General features: G+C 41.8%; 2 protein-coding genes across 3 annotated transcripts in view; both read left to right on the top strand.

Annotated features, from left to right (window-relative positions):
* The window catches only part of tssc4 (tumor suppressing subtransferable candidate 4), a 142154-nt gene that overhangs the window by 101763 nt on the left and 18596 nt on the right, over window positions 1-21795 (top strand). The gene's annotated exons all lie outside the window — the stretch shown is intronic.
* Window positions 796-21325, top strand: mtch2 (mitochondrial carrier homolog 2). 2 transcript variants are annotated; one of them, XM_079997898.1, is made up of 13 exons: window positions 796-920; window positions 1851-1935; window positions 2452-2558; window positions 8061-8087; window positions 9634-9690; window positions 9794-9851; window positions 10171-10222; window positions 10308-10367; window positions 11265-11358; window positions 11498-11545; window positions 16696-16763; window positions 16867-16942; window positions 20601-21325. In XM_079997898.1, the coding sequence occupies exons 1-13, from the start codon at window positions 834-836 to the stop codon at window positions 20685-20687; spliced, it is 906 nt and encodes a 301-aa protein (XP_079854024.1). In that variant the 5' UTR covers window positions 796-833; the 3' UTR covers window positions 20688-21325. The 2 variants fall into 2 exon arrangements, with proteins under 2 accessions (XP_079854024.1, XP_079854023.1); XM_079997897.1 differs by having other exon boundaries at window positions 11265-11364.

The following is a 21795-nucleotide window of genomic DNA, read 5'->3' as shown; positions in this document are numbered from 1 at the left end:
AGCAGAAGAAGAAGAATGATAATAAAACTACCTGAGGGGCATCTACTGGAAACTTCTGGGTAAGGACAGTCTGACCGCTCCAAAATCCTGATGAAAATCGGAACAGTTTCCTAGGTTAAGATAGTTGAGCAAATGTTTTTCCCAGACACCTAAAAGTTGGACCAAAATTGGGTCCAAAGAATACCTGTGAAGATCACAACTGGAGAAAAAACATCAAAAGTTCAACTTTTTCATATAACATTCAAGATTCAAAATTCAAGCGGTTTATTCATGCAATGGGATACAATTTTGAAGGCAGTGATCTTGGTTTATTTAGTCTGTGGCCATATATACTCGATGACATTAATTAATTCCAGTCAATACAGCCTTACTGTAATTTCCATATACGGACATTACACACACTACACACACACACACACATAAAATTATCAAAATAATGGACAATGCAAATGAGCTCTTGCGTTGCTACCAATTCATCAAGTCCAGCCAAAAGCCCAGCTCTGTGTTTAACAGAACCAGCACGGGTTTCATACTTAAAGTGTGGGTTGGGTTTGGATGGCTTGCAAGCGCAATTTGTGACGTTTTGTGACGTTTGTAATGGTTAACAGAATTAGCGTTGTGCCCTGGCGGAATCCAAAACACAAGACGAAAAGGAAAAAGATATGTGAAACGCAGTTATAGAATCTTTTTTGTCTCGAGTGCCTTTTCCCGGCACCAGATGACGGTAATGTAACTTCCGCATGTAGCGCCCTTGATGTAACGCAGAGAAGAAGACAACGTCCCTTCGTACTTCCGCTGCCTCTCCGGTAATAGGGAGGAGAGTCCTCTCCGTAATGGCGGACACGTGTGGCCAAATCATCTTGGGGTCTGGACTAACCATCCTTTCCCACCCCCTAATGTACATCAAAGTGTTGGTCCAGGTAAGCCGTGCTCCCCCGCATCGGGACCGAAACAGGTCGAAGGTAAAACGCAACGGGAGAGAGTGGCGTAAAAAAGGTGGTGGATTAAAAGCGCTCGGCTGCAGGGCAGTTTAGGAAGCAGCTACATTCGACTGAAACTCGGGTCTCATTTCGAATACAGTCTGTTTTAAGTGATGAATAATAGTTTGGGCCGTCGCGTCGAACCGGTTGTCCAGTAAGGGAGTAACGGGATTCCGATAAATAGATCCTTGGCGTTTGTGTGTCGGTTTAAACGTCTTGACACCGCGATGAAAGGTCAGGCTGGGTTAGCTAGCTAACGTAAACTAGCCGCGGCGTCGTCGTTAACAAACGTCCGGTTGTAAATGGGGTAGGGTACGTCTTTTACGGTTATAGTTCACATTTCCACATAAACGACACTGAGATGAGCTGGGTCGGGATTATTCACCGAATTGGTGTCGTGACCGGTCTGCACCATTGTTGGCTTATTAAACGATAGCCTTTAACCAAGTGCGCCTGAAGGTCGGGTGCTGCATTCGTTTTCATGAGGGAATAGAAATGGCATTGCCTTTTTTGAAACCGTGTCCCGAGACACCTGTGAGTATGGTTATAACATTGTAATGTCTTAAAGTTTGGGCATGGTGATAATCTAGTAGTAACGTCGTAATGACGTGGAGCGACTCAACCCTTGCCCTAGTATTGTATCATACGCTAGTATTATGGTATGCACTATATATAATATAATCTATCCATCCATCCTGTGGCTTTTTTTTTTTGAGATTTGTTGGTTTTTCTTAATGCTAGTTCTCAGTACATCCATACACCATGGGTAGGAAAATATACTCTGCTGAATGAACAGATTCTAATCAACTGAAAGGGCATACGTTTTCCATGTCTAGCAATGTGAACTAATATCCCCCCACCCCCAACCAGGTAGGACATGAACCGCTACCCCCATCCCTTGGTAGGAATCTGTTCGGCAGACAAGTCTACCAGCTGCCCGGGCTGTTTGCTTATGGTAGGTACAAAGGTGCAAACTACACTGCCTTTGAGCTGCAGGTGCCAGAGCTGGCAGCTTGTGTTCTAATTATTTAAAGAAAGTGTGCCCTGATTCAATAAAATGTGATTTTACAATATCTCCACTTGATGTGTCCACTTAAGAGGGCAGAACAGAAAACGGCAGCTTGTGAGAAGTGCTCCATACTAGTAGTTAATGTTATGGATATGATTTGGATTGTGATATGAAAGATAATAATGCAAAATGGAACATGATGTTGTGATAAGAGTAGAATTAGGAAAAAAGTCAGATTAGAATAATATGGAGGGCAGAGAAGAAGAAATGCACTTAGACTCGATAGTCTGAAAATGGCATAGCCGTCAGTGTTGAAAAATACATATATTTAACTTGAAAATCAAATCGTAACCTTAAAATTGAAAGTGAAATCGTGACACCCCTAACGTATACGCATGTTATCTATATGAATCTCCTGATATTAATTAAAATAAATACCCTGACCTTTTTGTAATATTTCAGCAAAACACATCACTAAGATCGACGGCAAAGCCGGACTGTTCAACGGATTGGCGCCACGCCTCTGTGCCAGCACCATTGGTACTGTTGTTCACAGCAACATTTTGCAGGTAGGCTTGACGAGTATGAATGGCCAGAATAAAGTTCACCAATCTTCTCAGGTGTCATGAACATTTTGCTCGAGGTAACTGGGACGTTTTGTTTATTCTGTACAGTTACATTTAAAAATAAATAAATCTCGGCTTGTATAGGCATCTAAATCTTTAAAGCAGCACTGTATGCTGCTTTCTACTGTGAGTGAGCAATTTCCACTGTGAGTAAACCCTTAATTGCAATACATTTGTCCATTTACCGCCCCTGCAAAGCGTATGAACCTTGAGTCCCATGGGAACATACATTAGTTACCACTTGGATTTACTTTGAGTGACAGGTTGTTCAGACAGGTTGTTCCATGTTTATCCTGACAGGTCAGATGAACATAGAACGCTATCTGGGATGGGTATTTACTGAGCCTTCTTAATGATTATAAATTACAGTCATCGTTTTTGTTTTGTCAGTTATCGTTTTACCTCTGCATTTGAAACACTTTAATTTTAGTACTTAATTAAAGGGATGATAATTGATCAACTTGTTGCAATTTAAGGGTTTAAGGTCTGTAAACTGCTAAAGACACAACATTAGCAAGACTCAAGCTGCTTTCATACATTAACTGCCGCCCTGAAATTATCTGGACATTACCTGGAGGAGCTGTATGTGTGAATGCAAATATCCAAATCATTTGGACCAGACTTAAGGCAGCCAGCACCCTAGTACAAAGTCTGCCTAATGTCTAATTGAGCCCATGTGAATAGAGCAGATTATTGTCTGAAGCATTCTCATGCGCCAGTTATTTACCTCCGTGCACGGAGTGTAGCTGCTTTGAACTCCTTTCTGCTTTGCATCGTATTCCTTTCCACTCTTTCGGTTATATTACATCCAAATACATGAAGTATCAAGGCCAAAAAAGATAAGTTGGTAGCCTCGTCAGACATCTTAGGTGTGCTATAACTCCGCAGCCTGCACGCTCTACCCAGGATCCCCTCCACGCTTAAACCAAACAGTATTTCGAGGTAGTGTAAACATGTCTGACACGGACAAAATCCGGTTGTGAGTTACATGTGTGAGAGGGGGGCTGTCCGAGCACCTGCCTCATGGCCCCACCGTGCCCTTTTTATCAGGCGTTCTCTATTAAAAAAAAAAAAAATGTACAGGGTGTCGGGTGTCAATGTGGGGGATTGTCTGGACAAGATACAGTGGGGCAAAAAAGTATTTTCATCATAGGTATACCTCAACTATGAGAGACAAAATGAGAAAAAAAATCCAGAAAATCACTGATTTTTAAAGAATTTATTTGCAAATTATGGTGGAAAATAAGTATTTGGTCAATAACAAAAGTTAATCTCAATACTTTGTTATATACCCTTTGTTTGCAATGACAGAGGTCAAACGTTTTCTGTAAGTCTTCACAAGGTTTTCACACACTGTTGCTGGTATTTTGGCCCATTCCTCCATGCAGATCTCCTCTAGAGCAGTGATGTTTTGGGGCTGTCGCTGGGCAACACGCGCTTTCAACTCCCTCCAAAGATTTTCTATGGGGTTGAGATTTGGAGACTGGCTAGGCCACTCCAGGACCGTGAAATGCTTCTTACGAAGCCACTCCTTCGTTGCCCGGGCGGTGTGTTTGGGATCATTGTCATGCTGAAAGACCCAGCCACGTTTCATCTTCAATGCCCTTGCTGATGGAAGGAGGTTTTCACTCAAAATATCACGATACATGGCCCCATTCATTCCTTTCTTTACACGGATCAGTCGTCCGGGTCCCTTTGCAGAAAAACAGCCCCAAAGCCTGACGTTTCCACCCCCATGCTTCACAGTAGGTATGGTGTCCTTTGGATGCCATTCAGTTTTCTTCTCCACCAAACACAAGTTGAGTTTTTACCAAAAGTTCTATTTTGGTTTCATCTGACCATATGACATTTTCCCAATCCTCTTCTGGATCATCCAAATGCTCTCTAGCAAACTTCAGACGGGCCTGGACATGTACTGGCTTAAGCAGGGGGACACGTCTGGCACTGCAGGATTGAAGTCCCTGGCGGCGTAGTGTGTTACTGATGGTAGCCTTTGTTTCTTTGGTCCCAGCTCTCTGCAGGTCATTCACTAGGTCCCCCCGTGTGGTTCTGGGATGTTTGCTCACCGTTCTTGTGATCATTTTGACCCCACGGGGTGAGATCTTGCGTGGAGCCCCAGATCGAGGGAGATTATCAGTGGTCTTGTTTGTCTTCCATTTTCTAATAATTGCTCCCACAGTTGATTTCTTCACAACAAGCTGCTGACCTATTGCAGATTCAGTCTTCCCAGCCTGGTGCAGGTCTATAATTTTGTTTCTGGTGTCCTTTGACAGCTCTGTGGTCTTGGCCATAGTGGAGTTTGGAGTGTGACTGTTTGAGGTTGTGGACAGGTGTCTTTTATACTGATAACGAGTTCAAACAGGTGCCATTAATACAGGTAAGGAGTGGAGGACAGAGGAGCCTCTTGAAGAAAAAGTTACAGGTCTGTGAAAGCCAGAAATCTTGCTTGTTTGTAGGTGACCAAATACTTGTTTTACAGAGGAATTTACCAATTAATTCATTAAAAATCCTACAATGTGATTTCCTGGATTCTTTCCCCCCATTCTGTCTCTCATAGTCGAAGTGTACCTATGATGAAAATTACAGGCCTCTCATCTTTTTAAGTGGGAGAACTTGCACAATTGGTGGCTGACTAAATACTTTTTTGCCCTACTGTACATTCTTGACCAGAGCAGCAAAATGCCTAAAACCAGAGCTGGGGGTCCATGTGCCTTTTTTTTCCAACAGCGCTGAGCAGAGAGGGCGGCAGTCTCTTCCTCTCCCCGCTTCAGTTTCAGGACATGGTAAACAAATGGTAAAAAAAAAAGTCTTGTCAATTGCGATCGAGGGAGTCGATCGCCGATAGACGACTTAATCGTAAATAGGCCCAAGCCTATTGTATCTCTGAATATCGGCATCGGCCATTGAAAAGCCTATATCATCGCTAACCACTGTATACCGGAGCACCCCACAAGACCTGCCTTTTTGGAGATGCTCTTACCCAGTCTAGCCATCACAATTTGGCCTTGTCAAAGTTGTTCACATCATTACACTTGCCCATTTTTCCTGCTTCCATCACATCAACTTCAAGAACTGACTGTTAACTTGCTGCCTAATATATCCCGCCCCTTGGGGGTGGTACTTACCAGATAACTAAATGAAATTCAACAAACAGCTGCTACAGTGTGTTCAATTGATGTTGTTGTGGATACAGGCAGTATAATATCCTAAGTGCAATGAATTTTCAAAATAAGCAAAGCACAAATCAAAATTGACACTGTTTAGAAGGACTTGGTGTGGTTTAAGATTAAGTCATTTTGAATAACTGAACTTGGAGTGGTATGTATTCTGAAAATCACTTAGGTTATATCTTCTAATTCGTTGTTGGGGTGCCATTTGTCTGGCAAATGATGCGGTTTAGGTCAAATGCTTGACTCTGATGACCTCTGCCTAATGCCTGGCCCACTTAAAATCCAAGCTGGTTTGGAAGGCTGTTATAGTTCTATATGTTGTGACGTCAGTTCTTGATAAGCTACAATTCATCATAGAATGAGGGGGAAATAACCTCGGATAAAATTGTCCTGAGCAAAACAGTCAATTTAGTTTTCACTGTGTGTTGGCACTCGCAGCAAGCACATACTGTACATGCGTGACACTGACTCTCTAGTACTGTAATTGTTTTGGCTAACATTAGTGAATCAATTCACATTTGCAAAGTTAAATAAAAATTAATCCAGTTTGTTGCACAGTGAACACACAATAGAGAGAAATTCCTGGTAACGGTGTGCGAAGTCCACGGCTTGTGGGGCGTTTTGCCTCATTCAGGAGCCATCTGCAATCTGCTCCCCAGTGGGGCAGCATCAGGAAACAAAGGCAATTACTATTGTATTATATATTTTGGGTTTGTATTTGCTTTGGCGTTGCGGAACTGTGCGTTACCTCGTAAATCACTTTAAATTGACAGAGATGACAGACGATTTAAAAAATAAATAGAAAATTATTTATATATATATATATATATATATATATATATATATATATATATATATATATATATATATATATATATATATATACACACACACACACACACGCTACTCAAAAAGTTTGGGATATTTGGCTTTCGGGTAAAATTTATGGAAAATGTAAAAAGTGATATATCATGAAAGTAGGGCATTTAAGTAGAAGCATGCAATGGTGATTTCCTCATCTCAAACAATTTATTGAAACAAAAGCCAACAACAGCGGTGGGTATACCACAACAAAAAATGTCAATGTCTCAATAACTTGTCATGTGCCCTTGAGCATCAATTGCAGCTTGACAACGACGTCTCATGCTGTTCACACGTCGTTTTATTGTCTGCTGAGGCATGGCACCCCACTCTTCTTGAAGGGCGGCCCTCAGGTCATCGAGGTTCCGGGTTACAGAGTTACGAGCCTCTACATGGCGACTCAGCTGATCTCATAGGTTTTCTATGGGATTCAGCTCTGGAGAAAGTGCAGGCCACTCCATTTGAGGTACCCCAGTCTCCAGCAGCCGTTCCTAATGATGCGACCTCGATGAGCTGGAGCATTGTCGTCCATGAAGATGAAATTAGGCCTGGTTTATGCAGGTGTTGTTTATGCAGGGGCACAATGACTGGATTAATGATGTTATTCAGGTAGTGTGGGCTTGTTACTACCATTCACAAAGTGTAGGGCAGGTCTGTATTGACTAGACACACCTGCCCACACTGTAACACCACCACCAAAGGCTTGTCTGGTGACAACAGTGGCTGATGCATAGCGCTCTCCTTGACGTCTCCAACATCATTGGCGGCCATCATTTCTGCTCAATGTGAATCGACTTTCATCAGAGAACAGCACTGAGGCCCACTGGTCCCTTGTCCAGGAATTTTGCACAATCGTCCAAGCCTAAATTTGTGTTCTTAACACTGGATTACACTGTTGATTTGATAAAGCTGAAACGCACATAAGCATTTCTGAAGCATGCTGATGAAATCATATCGGAAGACAGTACACAGATATTAAGTTCACTACTAAATAAAGAGGAAATCAGGATTGATGTAGTCAATAGCTAGTTTGCAACTGCAACTTTGATTCCGATTTATCAGCATAAAAATGAATTGTACTACCAATTGTAAAAATCGTTAATATACTTTAAGCTGCAATGTGTCAATCATGTATATCTGCTGTGTTTTTACTATACACTAATCATCTAATTTCTTGGCTTTGTGGAAATATTTCCCCATGGCATCAAAGCGGATCTTCTATTTGCCCCAGACCTCAACTCCATTCAAGCACTTATGTTTGTGCTTATGGATGTTGGATATCACTCAAGGCATTAATAAAGACTGTTCCAATATCTGCCTTTTTAATGAAATGTTCTCTGTGGCAATGTACTTTGTGGATTTTGGTTCTGACATGAAGAATGTCTCTTAACGTTAAGTTCTTCCCCCGTTCCAGAGATGTCATGAACGAGGCCAGTTTCAGGTGAGCAATTTCTTTATTTTTTACCATGTTCAAAAGGGTTTTCGAAGAGAACAATGGGTTGTTTGGTTTTAGTTTTTTCCCTTTAACTTGTGATTGTATTGGGTTTAGCACCACAGCCTAGAAAGTAAGGCCTGGCCGATATCTGGTTCCGAAGAACTATCTTATCCGTTGAAATTTCACAGATAAAGTGGCAATAAATGTTATATCATACCAATGGTTAGGGTTAAGAATCCACGGGTAGCAGGATGTAAAATTCCAAATGTTCATGTAACTTTCCATTGCTTAACTAAGTCTTGAATGACGCCAATATTTGTTTGTTAATTTTGGTGAAGATGAAATGTAATCTTGGAGAATATTAAATAACTATTAAAGGTTTGTCAGTGTAGATAATAAGCTGGCGGGGATAGGCCTACTATAACTTTAGTATATCTCTTCAGCCATCTCTGCTGGGGTTTTAGCACTTAAATTATCATTCCTTACGCACACCCAAGTCAGTTCAACATTCCATGTTTGTGACCTTACACATAGAGTTCGCTTGCAGCTCCAGAGCTATGGGTCTGAATTGTCAGTTTTATCATAGTCCCAAAAGTTTATAAAATTGATGGAAGGTCTCTTGAGAGCTTTCACATGCAGTGTTTAGTCCGTTGGAATGGGACCACGTTCCTTCCACAGAGGCAACGTGAGGCAGTACTCTTTGGACTTTGCATTTATTTGAGGACAGGTAGTAGACAGCAAGGTTTTAACGTTTAGAATAGTCATTACACGCAACAAGTGTATTGGCTCACATCTGCGATCCGTCATCTGCATCCTCCTCGAGCTACGCGCCAACAGGTCTCCTACATTTCCCACAATGCAATGTCTTAAAGCGATAGGCCCTGTCATTACCGGACCTGTCCTAAGACTGTTTTTAAAAGGACAGACAAAAAGGCCCTACTAGAAAGGTTTTCTTTGCCTTATGCACAGCAACAGAATGAAATTAACATCAGAGAAAAATATTTTTTCCTTTCCTTTGTAATTAGAGAATAGGGATATAGATACAAATCTGTGCTAAAGTCGTGCATATTTTAACCAAAAATTTGGGAATCATCAATATTGTTTGAATTTGTTCTTAACATAGGAAAAAAAATTAGAACTTTTATCTAAATATAATAAGCATATTAGAACCACAATTAGTAAAATTGTCACTCGATATTCAATATTATATAATATGATAAATATGAACTAATTGTATTAATTTGACACCTGTTTTCCTAGATCTATTTATTTTGTCGTCTCGGTCGAGGCATAATTTATTGGAGCAATAGATTACACCTATTTGAGCAGTACATTGCACACATTCAACCCTCTTTTTGCAGCCTGAGCCTCACTTTCTTTGCACCGGGCGCTTCAGAGGAGACTCTATATAAAAAGGCTTCATCTTCTGAAATGATAACTAAAATTTCAAATCAATTTGTATTTGTTTAACTGTTCAGGATACAAAAAAACGAAACTTTGTGTAGGAAACTTCTCTCGGTCAAACTTTTAAAATGTGATGCAACCCCTTCAGGTTGTCGGCAGCAGCCATAAGGCTGATGGGGGGTCCCTACAGCATGTTCTCAATGAGGTAAGCCAGCTCGGACATTTTACGACTAGCCTTGATCAATCCAGGTTGACGCCAAACGGCTCTTTATCTCGAAATAATCCAATTTCCCTCTCCATCGTGACAGACGACCAAAGAGATGATCGCGCGCTCCTGTGCCACCATAGTCACACATCCCCTGCACGGTAATGGCGCTCACTCACCTAAAAATTCCTTTTATGAATTGTATTTTAGACCAGTGTGCCAGCTGGCTCCAATGCTTTAATATACGTTGCTGGGGAATTCTCCGTTACAGGTTGTCCGTATCACATCGATCACTGTTTTGGTTTATATTAAGAAATGTAGAGAAAGTAATAAGGTTAGATTTGTGGAAGGTTACAATTGCATTTAAAGGTTAAAACGATCGTCTCAAAAACAAATAATAATAATCTGGAAAACTTCTTGTCCGTTATGTTCTGTCTGTTCTCTGTGAAAAGATCTGTTCTGTCTTACTTTATTTAACAGTAATCACTTTGCGATGCATGGTCCAGTTTATTGGGAGGGAAACAAAATACAGGTAAGTTTCACTATTTAACCCCCCCCTAGATCAAAAAGTAGGTAAAGCTGCAGAGTTTGTGAATGTCATTTTATGCCCTTCACAGCAGTGTGTTTGATTCGATCGTCACTGTCTACAGAGAAGAAGGCATCCTGGGGTTCTTTGCGTGAGTTTTTTACACCAAAATTTGCGGGTATACCCAGGTTTTTTGTTATTTTTTAAAATGTGGGTAAATCTGCTGTTGACGCCTTTCCCATTGCCAGTAGACGAGTATGCTTTTTTTCTGGTGTCACATTCGATGTCACCAACACACAGGGGAAGGGGCGTGTTATGGTTCCAGTGTGATTGGAGGGTGTGGAAAAACAAGCAGCATGGAGTATCCATACCTGCCCCCTCCCTCCAACAGCGCCCTCCTTCTAATTTTGATTTTGGACTCTAAATCGGATATGAAATGATCTAATGATGCAGATATTCCTGTCCATTTATGTCCAGAACTCCAACATGCGTTTCATCGCACCGGTAAAGGGGCGAAAACTAGCGTGTCTACCCGGGTGTCATGTTTCCATCATAGTTGATCAGAGACGATAAATGCTATGACTATTGCAGGGTTATTTGTCCCAGGACTGAAACCCGGATGTAACTTTTCCCACAAATGCCAGATGTTAGCGGGTTTTTGGTGCAGTGGGAAAGGGGTATTAGTCTTGTAGCTATTGCATATGTTCAGTGCCTATTGGTTCTGTCTGTGAACAAAATGCTTTGAGGGACTGGATTGCCATGCAATTCAGCAGGCTTGAAATGTCTACACTATTGTTACAGGTTATTGTCAAAAGGTTTACATAAGAGTATGAATTTACCTTTGCAAAGTGACATTTTCTACTGATAGCTCTCCATTTACTTCCATTGCTTTCACAAGCCTCAAAAACATGCTTCTTGCTAAAATCTGAAGTGGGTTTAAACATCCCACCCAAGTATGTTTTAAAAAAAGATAAAAATAAATACTTTAAGCTGAGTCACTTCGGAAGAGCCCATAGTCTTATGACTTTCTTTTATTTTGTATTTTCAGTGGTTTGATCCCTCGTCTACTCGGGGACGTCCTGTCTCTGTGGATCTGCAACCTCTTGGCCCACTTCATCAACACATATGCCATAGACGAATTGGTACACGTACGCCTTTTCTATTTTCAAATTCACTTGAGCTTGGTTTCAGGACCTCAGCCCAGCCTTTTGAACAAAAGTCTGCTCATCTGCAGACTGTACAATTGATTGTTTTGTTATGGAAAATGGTCTCCCCACACAGATGATTCACACAGGAGAGATCAAGAACTGCTCTCAAGCTGTGACGGGGGTAAGTTTGAAGTGTCTCAATTTCAGCCAATTGCTGGGTAACTCAAAATATTTCTGAGATCCAAGACGGACAACTATGAATTCAGGTTTAGTTGATGGAATTACATACTGAAATGGTACAGGTGCATGGGGTGTGTGGTTTTTATCTTTCTCTTTTCCGTACACCAACACAAATACGCCACACCTTGTGGGGGATGGGTGTAAGGTGGTGTATAAGGTGCAAAATCAGTTGTACCAAGGTTATAACAAGGGAGCAGGATACAGACATTCACTATCCATAAATCTACCTTCCACTTAATTAAAAGGGAATAGACCGCCATTTTAAATAAATAAACTACAATTGTCTGTATCAAGTTGTTGTACATCGTACCATAACAATCGATGGACTAACAGGCTATTCATTTTTTTTCTGTGGGCTAAATGTTAATGTGGGTATGACGGCTGTAAATCTATTAAATATATTACAATTTGCTCTGATAAATCACATTTTTCCCTTAAAGCAGGCTTGCATTCGTCAATGCTTAAACACAGAAGCACCCAATGTATCACTAAATCACCAAATTGTTGTAGAATAGCCTCAAAGGAAGTGTTGAAGCGTTCTTGAGCAACATCTTACCCCTAATTGCTCTTGATGGCTGGGAAAAAAAATCTGTATTAATAATTGTAAGTCACTTTGGACGAAAGTGCTTGCTAAATGATGTAAAGATGTATTTAAAATTGAATATTTTTGTTTAAATTACATTTAAATTTAATTAATTACAGAGCACACTTAACTATCTTGGTGCTCATATTGTTGGAATACCATACTTTTTAGTTATTTATTTATTTATTTTTTAAGTCATTTCATTGAGTGTGTAGTCTATAGTAGCCTATATGTACTCTGATAACAGGCTGAAGGCTGTAAAAGGGTGCATGTGATGCTTGCAGTCATAACTTTCCTTAGAATTCACTTTGAACTGCTCAAGATGGTAGAAAACCACCCTGAGCTCTACGACCCACAGAATGCAGACCTGCCAACCTGCATGCATTTTGTTTACCAACCACGCAATTCTTGGTCAAAACACGCAGGTACATACTGCCAGCTGAAACTACACAAAAATAAAATGTTTTTATATATTGTAATTGAATTAAGGAGACAATAAATCAAACAACACAAAAGAATACTGTGCATTTGTTGGGTACGCCGGAAAATGGCTGTCATGGTTCCAGTGTGATTGGTAATAAAACAGTAGAGGAGACAATAACTTAGAAAAACAAGGACACAAAATCTGTAAATAATGAATTTGGGAAAAAAGGATTTTGAGCCGTTGGCGCAGCATAGATACGGCTGCCGCGAGTGCGCACCAGTCCTTCGGCAGCAGAGACCCGCTTAGGGTTACGCAGGAGTGACTCGGAGCCCCCGTGGTGCGATCCACACATCTGTGACATTTCACAGCCCCCCTCCTGCAGAAAAAAGTCTTAACTTTTGATGTTCATTTTCCACTGGTGACAAATGCCAGATGTTAGTGGGTGTCCCTTGGGTGATGTAGAAGGCACCGTGCTAGTGGCAGCCTGTTGCAGTAGCTCCGGTCAACGTCTTATGGTTTTTTTTTTCCGTATTTTCTTGTATTTATATTGCGCTTTCTTTTCTACTCCATACGGTAGCTTTTTTTTTTTTTTTTTCAAGCTAATATGGAGAGTGCGGCTCAAGGGATTTCTGGCGCTTTTAACTTTTGTTGTGCTGGGTTGCTATGCCAATGGGTGTGGGGGTATTTACCTCTGGGACAAGCTGATTGTATTCTCCAAGCCTACACTGCTGCCCGGTGCGAGACCCCAAATCCCTGACGAGTTGAAGAGAAGACGTCGGGGATGCAGGGCCGGTGTCAAACAGAGCAAGGAGGTGGAGCTATAAACCATTTCTTCCCACGTTTGTCATGGGGAATGTGAGGTCCCTGGCGAATAAGATAGACAAGCTCAGAGCGCTGACAAGGACACAGCGGGAATATTGGAAATGCAGTATTACGTGTTTCACCGAGACGTGGCTGCATGAACATATTCCGGACCTAAGACCACTGTTCCCGGCTTTCAGACGGTAGGGGCTGACAGAGATTGTGAATGCAGTGTTAAGAAGAATGGAGGGGGGGGTGCTTTTTGTGAACAACCGACGGTGTAATCCCGGACATGTTGCTGTGAAGGAGGGTGTCTGTAGCCCATACATCGAACTGTTAGCGTGTGAGTTTTCGTCTGTCGAGGGAGTTCACATGTGCCATCATTATTGCTGTTTACATCCTACCATCAGCTGTTGCTGACGCGGCATGTGAAGCCATCAGCTCATTCATTGCCAGACCACAAGCAAAACACCCAAATGCATTCATAGCAATTTCTGGAGACTTTCTCTGCTACACTTCCAACTTTTCAACAATTTGTCAACTGCCCCACCAGAGAAAATAAAACGCTGGACTGACATATGCAAATTTGAGGGATGCTTACAGCACCACTAAGGTGAAAGGGATCAGGCTGAGGGAAGCCTGGACAGAGCCAATGAGTTGAACATGTTCTAAAGCAGGTTCAGCACAGGACCCTCAGCTGCCTTCTCCTCTACCCCCAGCCACACAGACCCTACACCCTTCCTGCCCCCAGAGCAGCTTCCCCCTCGTGCCTCCCCTCACCCCCCAACCCCTACCATGGACTTCAATACAGCCCCATCAACACCTGCCCTTGCATCAAGAAACAAAAACCCCCCCTCTACCACCCACCTGTCTATTTCCTGTAATCAGGTGAAGAGGCAGCTGGAGAGAGAACCAGAACAAAGCTGCGGGACGGGGTGGTATCAGCCCCAGGGTCCTGAAGGTCTGCGCGGACCAGCTATGTGAGATTCTACAGTACCTTTTTAACCTCAGCCTGAGCCAGGAGAAAGTTCCAGTGCTGTGGGAAACATCCTGCCTTGTTCTGGTACCTAAGAAGTCCTCTCCATCTGCCCTCAATGACTACAGACCGGTTGCCTTAACATCACACATCATGACAGTCCTGAAGAGACTAATATTGGCCCATCTTACACCTCAGGTGAGCGCCTCTCTGGGCCCACTGCAGTTTGCCTACCACCCCTAGGTTGGAGTTGAAGACGCCATCATCTACCGGCTTCAGCGAGCCCACTTTACCTGAACAAAGCAGGCAGCACTGCTGCTAGAGAAGCTCCAAGAGATGAAGGTGGACGCCTCCACAACCACCTGGATTATTGACTACCTGACAGACAGACCACAGTTTGTGCGGCTGAGGGAATGCGTGTCTGAGCGGGTGGTTAGCAGCACAGGTGCACCGCAATGGACTGTACTCTCACCTTTCCTCTTCACCCTGTATACCTCAGACTTCAAATACAACTTGGAGTCCTGTCATCTGCAGACATTTTTTGGATGACTGCAGTTGTGGGGTGTATCACTGCTGGACAGGAGACTGAGTACAGGGAACTGGTGGACCACTTTGTGGCATGGTCTGAAAACATCCACCTCCTCTTAAATGCGACCAAGATGAAGATGGTTGTGGATTTCAGGAGGAGCAGGACTAAGCCGAACGCTATTTCCATCTTAGGAGAAGAGGTAGACGTAGTGGAGGGTTACAGGTACCTGGGCGTTCACCTGGACAACAGACTGGACTGGAAATGCATCACTGAGGCAGTCAACAGGAAAGGACAGAGCAGACTTTACTTCTTGTGCGCAAGCACCTCGTGGCAATTATGCACATTTCAGTAGTTTTAGAGTATTATGCGTAATCAGTGTCATGATATTTCACTGCATTATAGGTATGACCGTTTGAACTTGAGGAATGCTCAGGTCCCTCACTGTGTGCAGCAAGATGTTGCATATCTTCTGCCAGTCTGTTGTGGCTAGTGCAATTTTTTTGTGGTCATCTGTTGGGGCAGCAGCAATAGAGCCAGAGACTTCAAGAAACTGAACAAACTGAAAAAGAAGGCAGGCTCTGTGCTGGGGTCTGCTCTGGAGCCCTTAGAGCTGGTTGTGGAGAGAAGGATGGTGCATAAGCTGCTCAGCATAATGGACAACACTGCACACCCCCTACACAACCTGCTGGTTAGTGTCTTCAGCCGGAGGCTCCTTCAGCGCCGCTGTAATAAGGACCGTTACAGGAGGTCATTCCTGCCCACCACGATAGCCACCTACAATGACTCCCCTCTGTGCCAGGAGAGGAAACCCCTCCTCTGAATTTCAAGGCACATTTTTACTTTACATTTAACTTCCACTTTTAAGCTTTACCGTTCACTAAGTTAAATTCTAATTTATTCTATTTATTTTTATACAGTACAGTACACACTTTGTGTATTGGTGTGTGGCAATTGATTAAAAAATGTGTTTGTAAATTGTGTGTTTTGGGAAGGGGTATTATAGAAAGGTGTATTTGCACTTCAAAGTGAGACTTTAATTTGAAGTTTCAACTGGACATTTCCATGTTGGTTATACAGTATGTTGTGTCCAGTTACAGGTTGCATTATACTGAAACTTGCTACTACTGAAAATTGCAGTGTGGTCCGTATGTGCAGCTGTCCTATCGCATGAGCGTGATAAGATCACATGATGTATTTGTCATTGACGTACAGCAGATAAACCAAATGATAAGAATTGTATTTCTCTGATCACACAAACTCAAAATGATCACACGGAAATGTAAAATTTATTTAATAGTCTGTTTTATTATGAACATACAATTGAATGAAAATACCAATCTGCCAAAATCGCAATTAGTGGGCCAGGGTTTTTTTTTTTTTTTTTTTTTTCTCATTATCTGAATCGCCAAAGAAAATTGCAATCGGTACACCTAGTTGGTAAACATGTTCAGTAACTTCACAAGATGCATTTCAAGGGATATATCCTAATCCGATAAGTGTATGTATATATGTGACTGGCATGTCTAAAAATGTAGTGGAGGTAGGTTTGTTAATACAGCAATCATGGTGTATTTTACCGTACACATACACTTTATTTTTTTTTTAATCCTTTACTGTCTAAACGTAATCAAACATTTGAGTACTTTACTGCCCCGCTCAATATGCCAACATACCCACATGTTAAGTTGACCAAGACTTGTGCTAAAGCATTAAGGCGGGTGGGAAAAGCATGTGGATCGCTCTCTGCAAAACAGCTAACTGTCCTCTGCTTTCCCTAGTTCTTCGCCAGCATGCTCACTTATCCTTTCGTCCTGGTGTCAAACCTCATGGCCGTCAATAACTGCGGGTAAGTAGCTCTGGAGAAACATGCCGCACTCTTCCTCAGTGCACTGCTCTGCCGTTTCCTGCTCATATCACTAACTCTCCCCACTCTTCGAATCCTATCACAGGTTAGCCGGTGGCCTGCCACCTTATGCCTCGGTGTATCCTACCTGGGTGGACTGCTGGAGGCATCTGAGTAGAGAGGTAAGCGTGCATGTGCTTATGTAATTTGAAAGGGAAGAGTCCGATCAAAATTGAATTTTGATCTGACAATTTTTCTGTAAAGTTAAACGATCTGAAGACTTTCAATGTTCACTCAATCACTGACATTTGTCCTCTTTGCTTAAATGCTGCTAACTAGTGGCGACCAACAGGAGTTTAAAGATCAAAGCCAATCGTAAGCATACAATAAACACCAGGAAGTAACTTGCCAGTCAAATAACAGTGTAGGTGCTATTTACAATGGAAAGAAACAAGATTGGTGGAATAAAACCTTACATGTTAGAGCCCCATTCATAGTTATTGTTCCTCACTGTGTCGAATGGTGAAATCTAACTACAGGTACTAACCCTGCATCGTAATTGCCTTGTAGTTGGTTCGCTGTAAACTGTAACAAAAACATTTGACTCCTACTTGCTGCTGTGGTCCAGAGATCAGCTTTCAAGACCAACCCTTTTGCCACACCAACTACTTTTGCATTAGATTGTGAAGGTTATTGTCTGCATGCTAGTACCATCTGCTGTGGTATTGGACACATTAACACTATGTAGGTGAACTCCAAATACAGACCTGCCAACCTGCACACATTATGTGTACCAACCACACAATTCATGGTCAAAATACTACTACTACTACTACTACTACTAATAATAATAATAAATGTTAAACCGTGGAGTTAAATATTCCCGTTCAATAACATGGGGAAACACAGTTAATTTACCGAGAAGCTGAACAACACAGATCGATCGTTTCCTTTAAAGCGACCATCCAGGTGAACATCATTCCTCCATATTCGATGTGAAACCGTTTTGATAGAATTCAACCTTTAAATCTTACGTGTTTTACACACACACACAAAGACAAAGTTGTGGAGGGGACGTGTCACTGACATCAATCACTTCCGTTTACAAGACGAGGATCTGGTTTCACTTGTCTGTTAAAACTTTGTTCTTGATTACGAGAAGCGGGTGGCAGAGGCTCTGAATTATATTTCGGACCTTAATCTGACCAGTGCGATAGATCCAAGTCAGTTTAAGCGGCGTGCACTGGACTTAATTTTCTGCGATGATAGTCAGTTCTCCAACGGCAACGCTGAATCTGATATTACTCCGGACTTGGAGAACATTTCAAACAGTGGATTTCAACCCGAATGTGACGATAAAACAGAATATTTTCAAGAACCACCGGAGGAGACCAGCGAAACGCCCCTTGTTACAACAGAAGAAGTTGATGACGTGATGAGGTTGGTGATATAGAATTAAATAATTCCACTTTTATAAAACATGTTTATTCCTACTGTTAAATAAAAGCTTTTTTCAAAACAAAAATACGTTCAACGTTCCCTCAAAACACAAGAACAAAGCAATGATTGGCCCATTCACCAGTATGTTAAATAGCCATGTGGCTTTGGCTACCCTATTTGCATTCTGGGAGCTAGCTGACTGAAGCAAGTGTCGGCGAAGCTTTCAAGGTGATTATTTCAGAAACACGGTTTGCCACACCCTTTTCATTAACAATAAATCAAACAATACAAAAAAATACCGTACATTTGTTGGGTATTTAAACATCCCTGGGTTTGAATCATATTCTGCGACCTTTCGTTCTGTAAGCCCTCCCTCTCACTCACTCAGCATCCACTGATACGCAGCAGTACTTTATTATTCATGGACGCTGCATTGTGAGGTAAAATGGGAAGTGGTAAGTTGGGAGTAATCACAAATGTGACCGTAATGTTAAAATATAAAGCGTTGGTAATAGAGATGCACCGATTGATCGGCCATGACTGGTGATCGGCCGATCAGATATTTTCAGAATCTGTGCTGTTCGAATGAAGACGCCCAATACTGTGCTCATGTACAGGTACTCCTCACTTAACGACGAGTTCCTGTTCTACAACCAGGTCGGTAAGCGAGGACCGTGTTATTTCACGGAGAGGGGGCATGGCGATTGTGAAGGCTAGTGTACTAAATACTGACAGACTGCGGGAACAAGACTGAAATGGTGATGCGCGATGAGATGCTTGATGCTGAGACGCCGCAGTATTGTGCACAATACAGACTGGTCAGAGAGCTGGTAAGAAAGCTGGCTCGTAAGTCAGAATGGTCGTTAAACACGTAGGTCTTTAAGTGAGGAGTACCTGTACTCATAAAAATGATCCATTACTCAATCCTGATACAAACATGATGTAACATAGTTGATGCTCAAAAGAGAGCAAAAGAACATGTCGGCTGTTTGGAGGTACTTCAAGGTAAATGAAAATTTAGGTTAAATATTTTATCGCCTGACAATATCCAAAATTGTGCAGATCGCGTTTCTATCTCACTGTGAAAGAGCTGTATGGTCCGCAAAACACATCATGTAGGTCCGATAGTGCTGTGTCAGTGTCCGCTTGTGGTGGAATATAAACGGCTGTGATGACAACTATGCTGAATTCACGAGGAGGTAGAATGGACGGCATGAGATGGTCAACTGTTCTCGGTTCGGCGAGCGGGAGAGTGTCTTGATGTTGTTGGGGTTAAACCCGCTGCTGTTGATCACCAGGCAGACGCTTCCACTGGATTTCCCCAACTCCTCCAACCTGTTTGCACGGAACATGAAGGGCTCAGCTGGACGTATGGCGTGGTCCGGCACCAGCGGTTTCAGCCATGTCTGAGTCAGGCAGAGGCCGCAAATTTTTTGTGTCCTTTTGGAATCCATCTTATTTTCCAGGGACTAGACATTGGCAAGAATGATGCTGGGCAAAGGTGAATGGTAAGGTTGCATCCTCGTTCAGTTAGGAACAGCGTGGAATAGCAACTGCATAGTTGTTTTTGTCTTTGTTGATCGTGTAGGCATGTATAATTTCCGCTGGCTACTCTGGCTCAGCGGATAAAATGTTCCAAAGTTGTTCTTTCAGGGAATTTATATCCATGAGTGCATCGCGGCCGTAGGAGATCACTGCTGATCAGTTTTTGACAGACATGGTGTAGTTAGGATAGGGTAAGGGTTAGCACGTATACTCTATGCTAGCGGTGCACAAGTGCGCACTGGTCCTTCAGCAGTGGCGACCGGCTTGGGAGTAAAGCTGGAGCTCAACATTTTACGGCCCCCAGAAAAAATCTACTTCTTATTTTGCATTCTAAATGGGATATGAAATGATTGAATGATAGAGATATTCCTGTCTATTTATGTGGCAGCATCTGGAACTCGAATGCACGTCTCATCACGCAGGTAAAGGTGCCAAAATATGACCGATTTTCTTGGAACTCGGGGAGTTTCAAGAATGAATTACTCCGATCACTCAAAATATTTTCCCAAGGTTGGCAGGTCTGCAAATATTATTTGAATTACAGGATCAACTTCAAATTGCATTTTAAATCTTCGCCAATCTTCCATATCTGGTTTAGCTTTGTTTAATGATATTTATGTTTCCTCTATTTGTGAAAGGTCATGTATTTGCATAATTGACCATGATAGGTTTTCTGGAAACCATCATAGCTCTCTCTGCTGCAAGGGACCCGAAGACTGAACACTGGTGACAAGTTTTACATATAGTCAGTCATGAATCCAAGAGGACGTAACGATAAAGAAAACAGTTTTTAATGTCAGGGTTGAGATTGGCTTCCACTATCTTGATAAAGATTGCTTTCTACTTTATCTCCAGGGCAACATGAGCAGAGGCAACAGTTTATTTTTCCGGAAACTCCCAGCAGGAAAGACGTACGCCATCGACCAAAAAATATTTTTTTAAAGCCCAGTGGGAACAGAATAGAATGTTAATTGTATTAATATAAAAAAATGAACTGATACTTGCCTGTGCTGGGGTTGAATAGTGGACATCTAATTTTGTAAGCACTCGTTTAACTTCAATTGATTTTCTTTTTTTTTTCATATTATCGTCCAGCATGATGTAATTAAATGAGTATGTGTTTTGTTTACACTGAGGTGTGCTGCATTGACCCGTTTAAGAGTTTTATTTAAATAACATACATAAACCTTTCACAAATGAACTGCTGGTGAATTATCAAATGCACCCGTTTGGAAAACCTTAATATATGTAAGCCTCTTTTGACAACTCTGTATAATGATTTAAGTGACTCTCCTCATTGATTGTTCCATTTAGTCTAAATTCAATGTCTAATTCTGCATGTGGTTAATGTCTAATGAAACATGTCAATCAGAAAAAGCGGAACTTCCTCTTGTCACATGACATTGTCTTCACTTTTTTTTTTTTTTTTTTTTAAATACGTCGAAAGCTCCTGGGCTTCAAAGGTGGAGAGAACAAACCGTTCTTTGTACATCCACAGATTCTCTGCTGGAGCAGGCCTTCTCAGTTCAAGTGCTTGTATGGGCTTATTCTGACTGACCTGAATAAAAGAGAAATCGGTCTCCTGTGTTTTTACATTACGCTTCTGCTGTTCGGTGCTTATGTAGCACGTAACCTGACATGCAGTCAGCTGCATGTGAACCAAAGGCTGGCGTGTAAAGTGCAAATAGAATGTGTTTATTATTCAATGCTCAAGTAGAGATTAAACCGCTTACGTTCTGAGCTGTAGTAATTAATATAGCTCAACCAAGATCAATGAGAAAAATACTGGGTGTCAGATTATTAGTAAAACAAAATGACTTGCATAACATTGAAAATTTGAATTTAATATGAACATGCTAATTTTTTTACCCATAGATGGTCTTGCAGGTAAAAAAAAGTAACTGGTTTATAAATCTCACTACCTCCGCGCGGCAGAAAAAAAAGGCCGGAAACCTTAGAATTGCAACTTTACGATTTTGAATAATATATTATTTATTCAATGAGGCTAGATTTGGTATTAGACCTTGCATTTGTTCTCTCTGTCTGCCCT

The sequence above is a fragment of the Zeus faber genome, assembly GCF_960531495.2.
Source record: "Zeus faber genome assembly, chromosome: 3".
NCBI lineage: Eukaryota > Metazoa > Chordata > Actinopteri > Zeiformes > Zeidae > Zeus > Zeus faber.
This window is presented reverse-complemented; position numbering and strand designations above follow the sequence as displayed.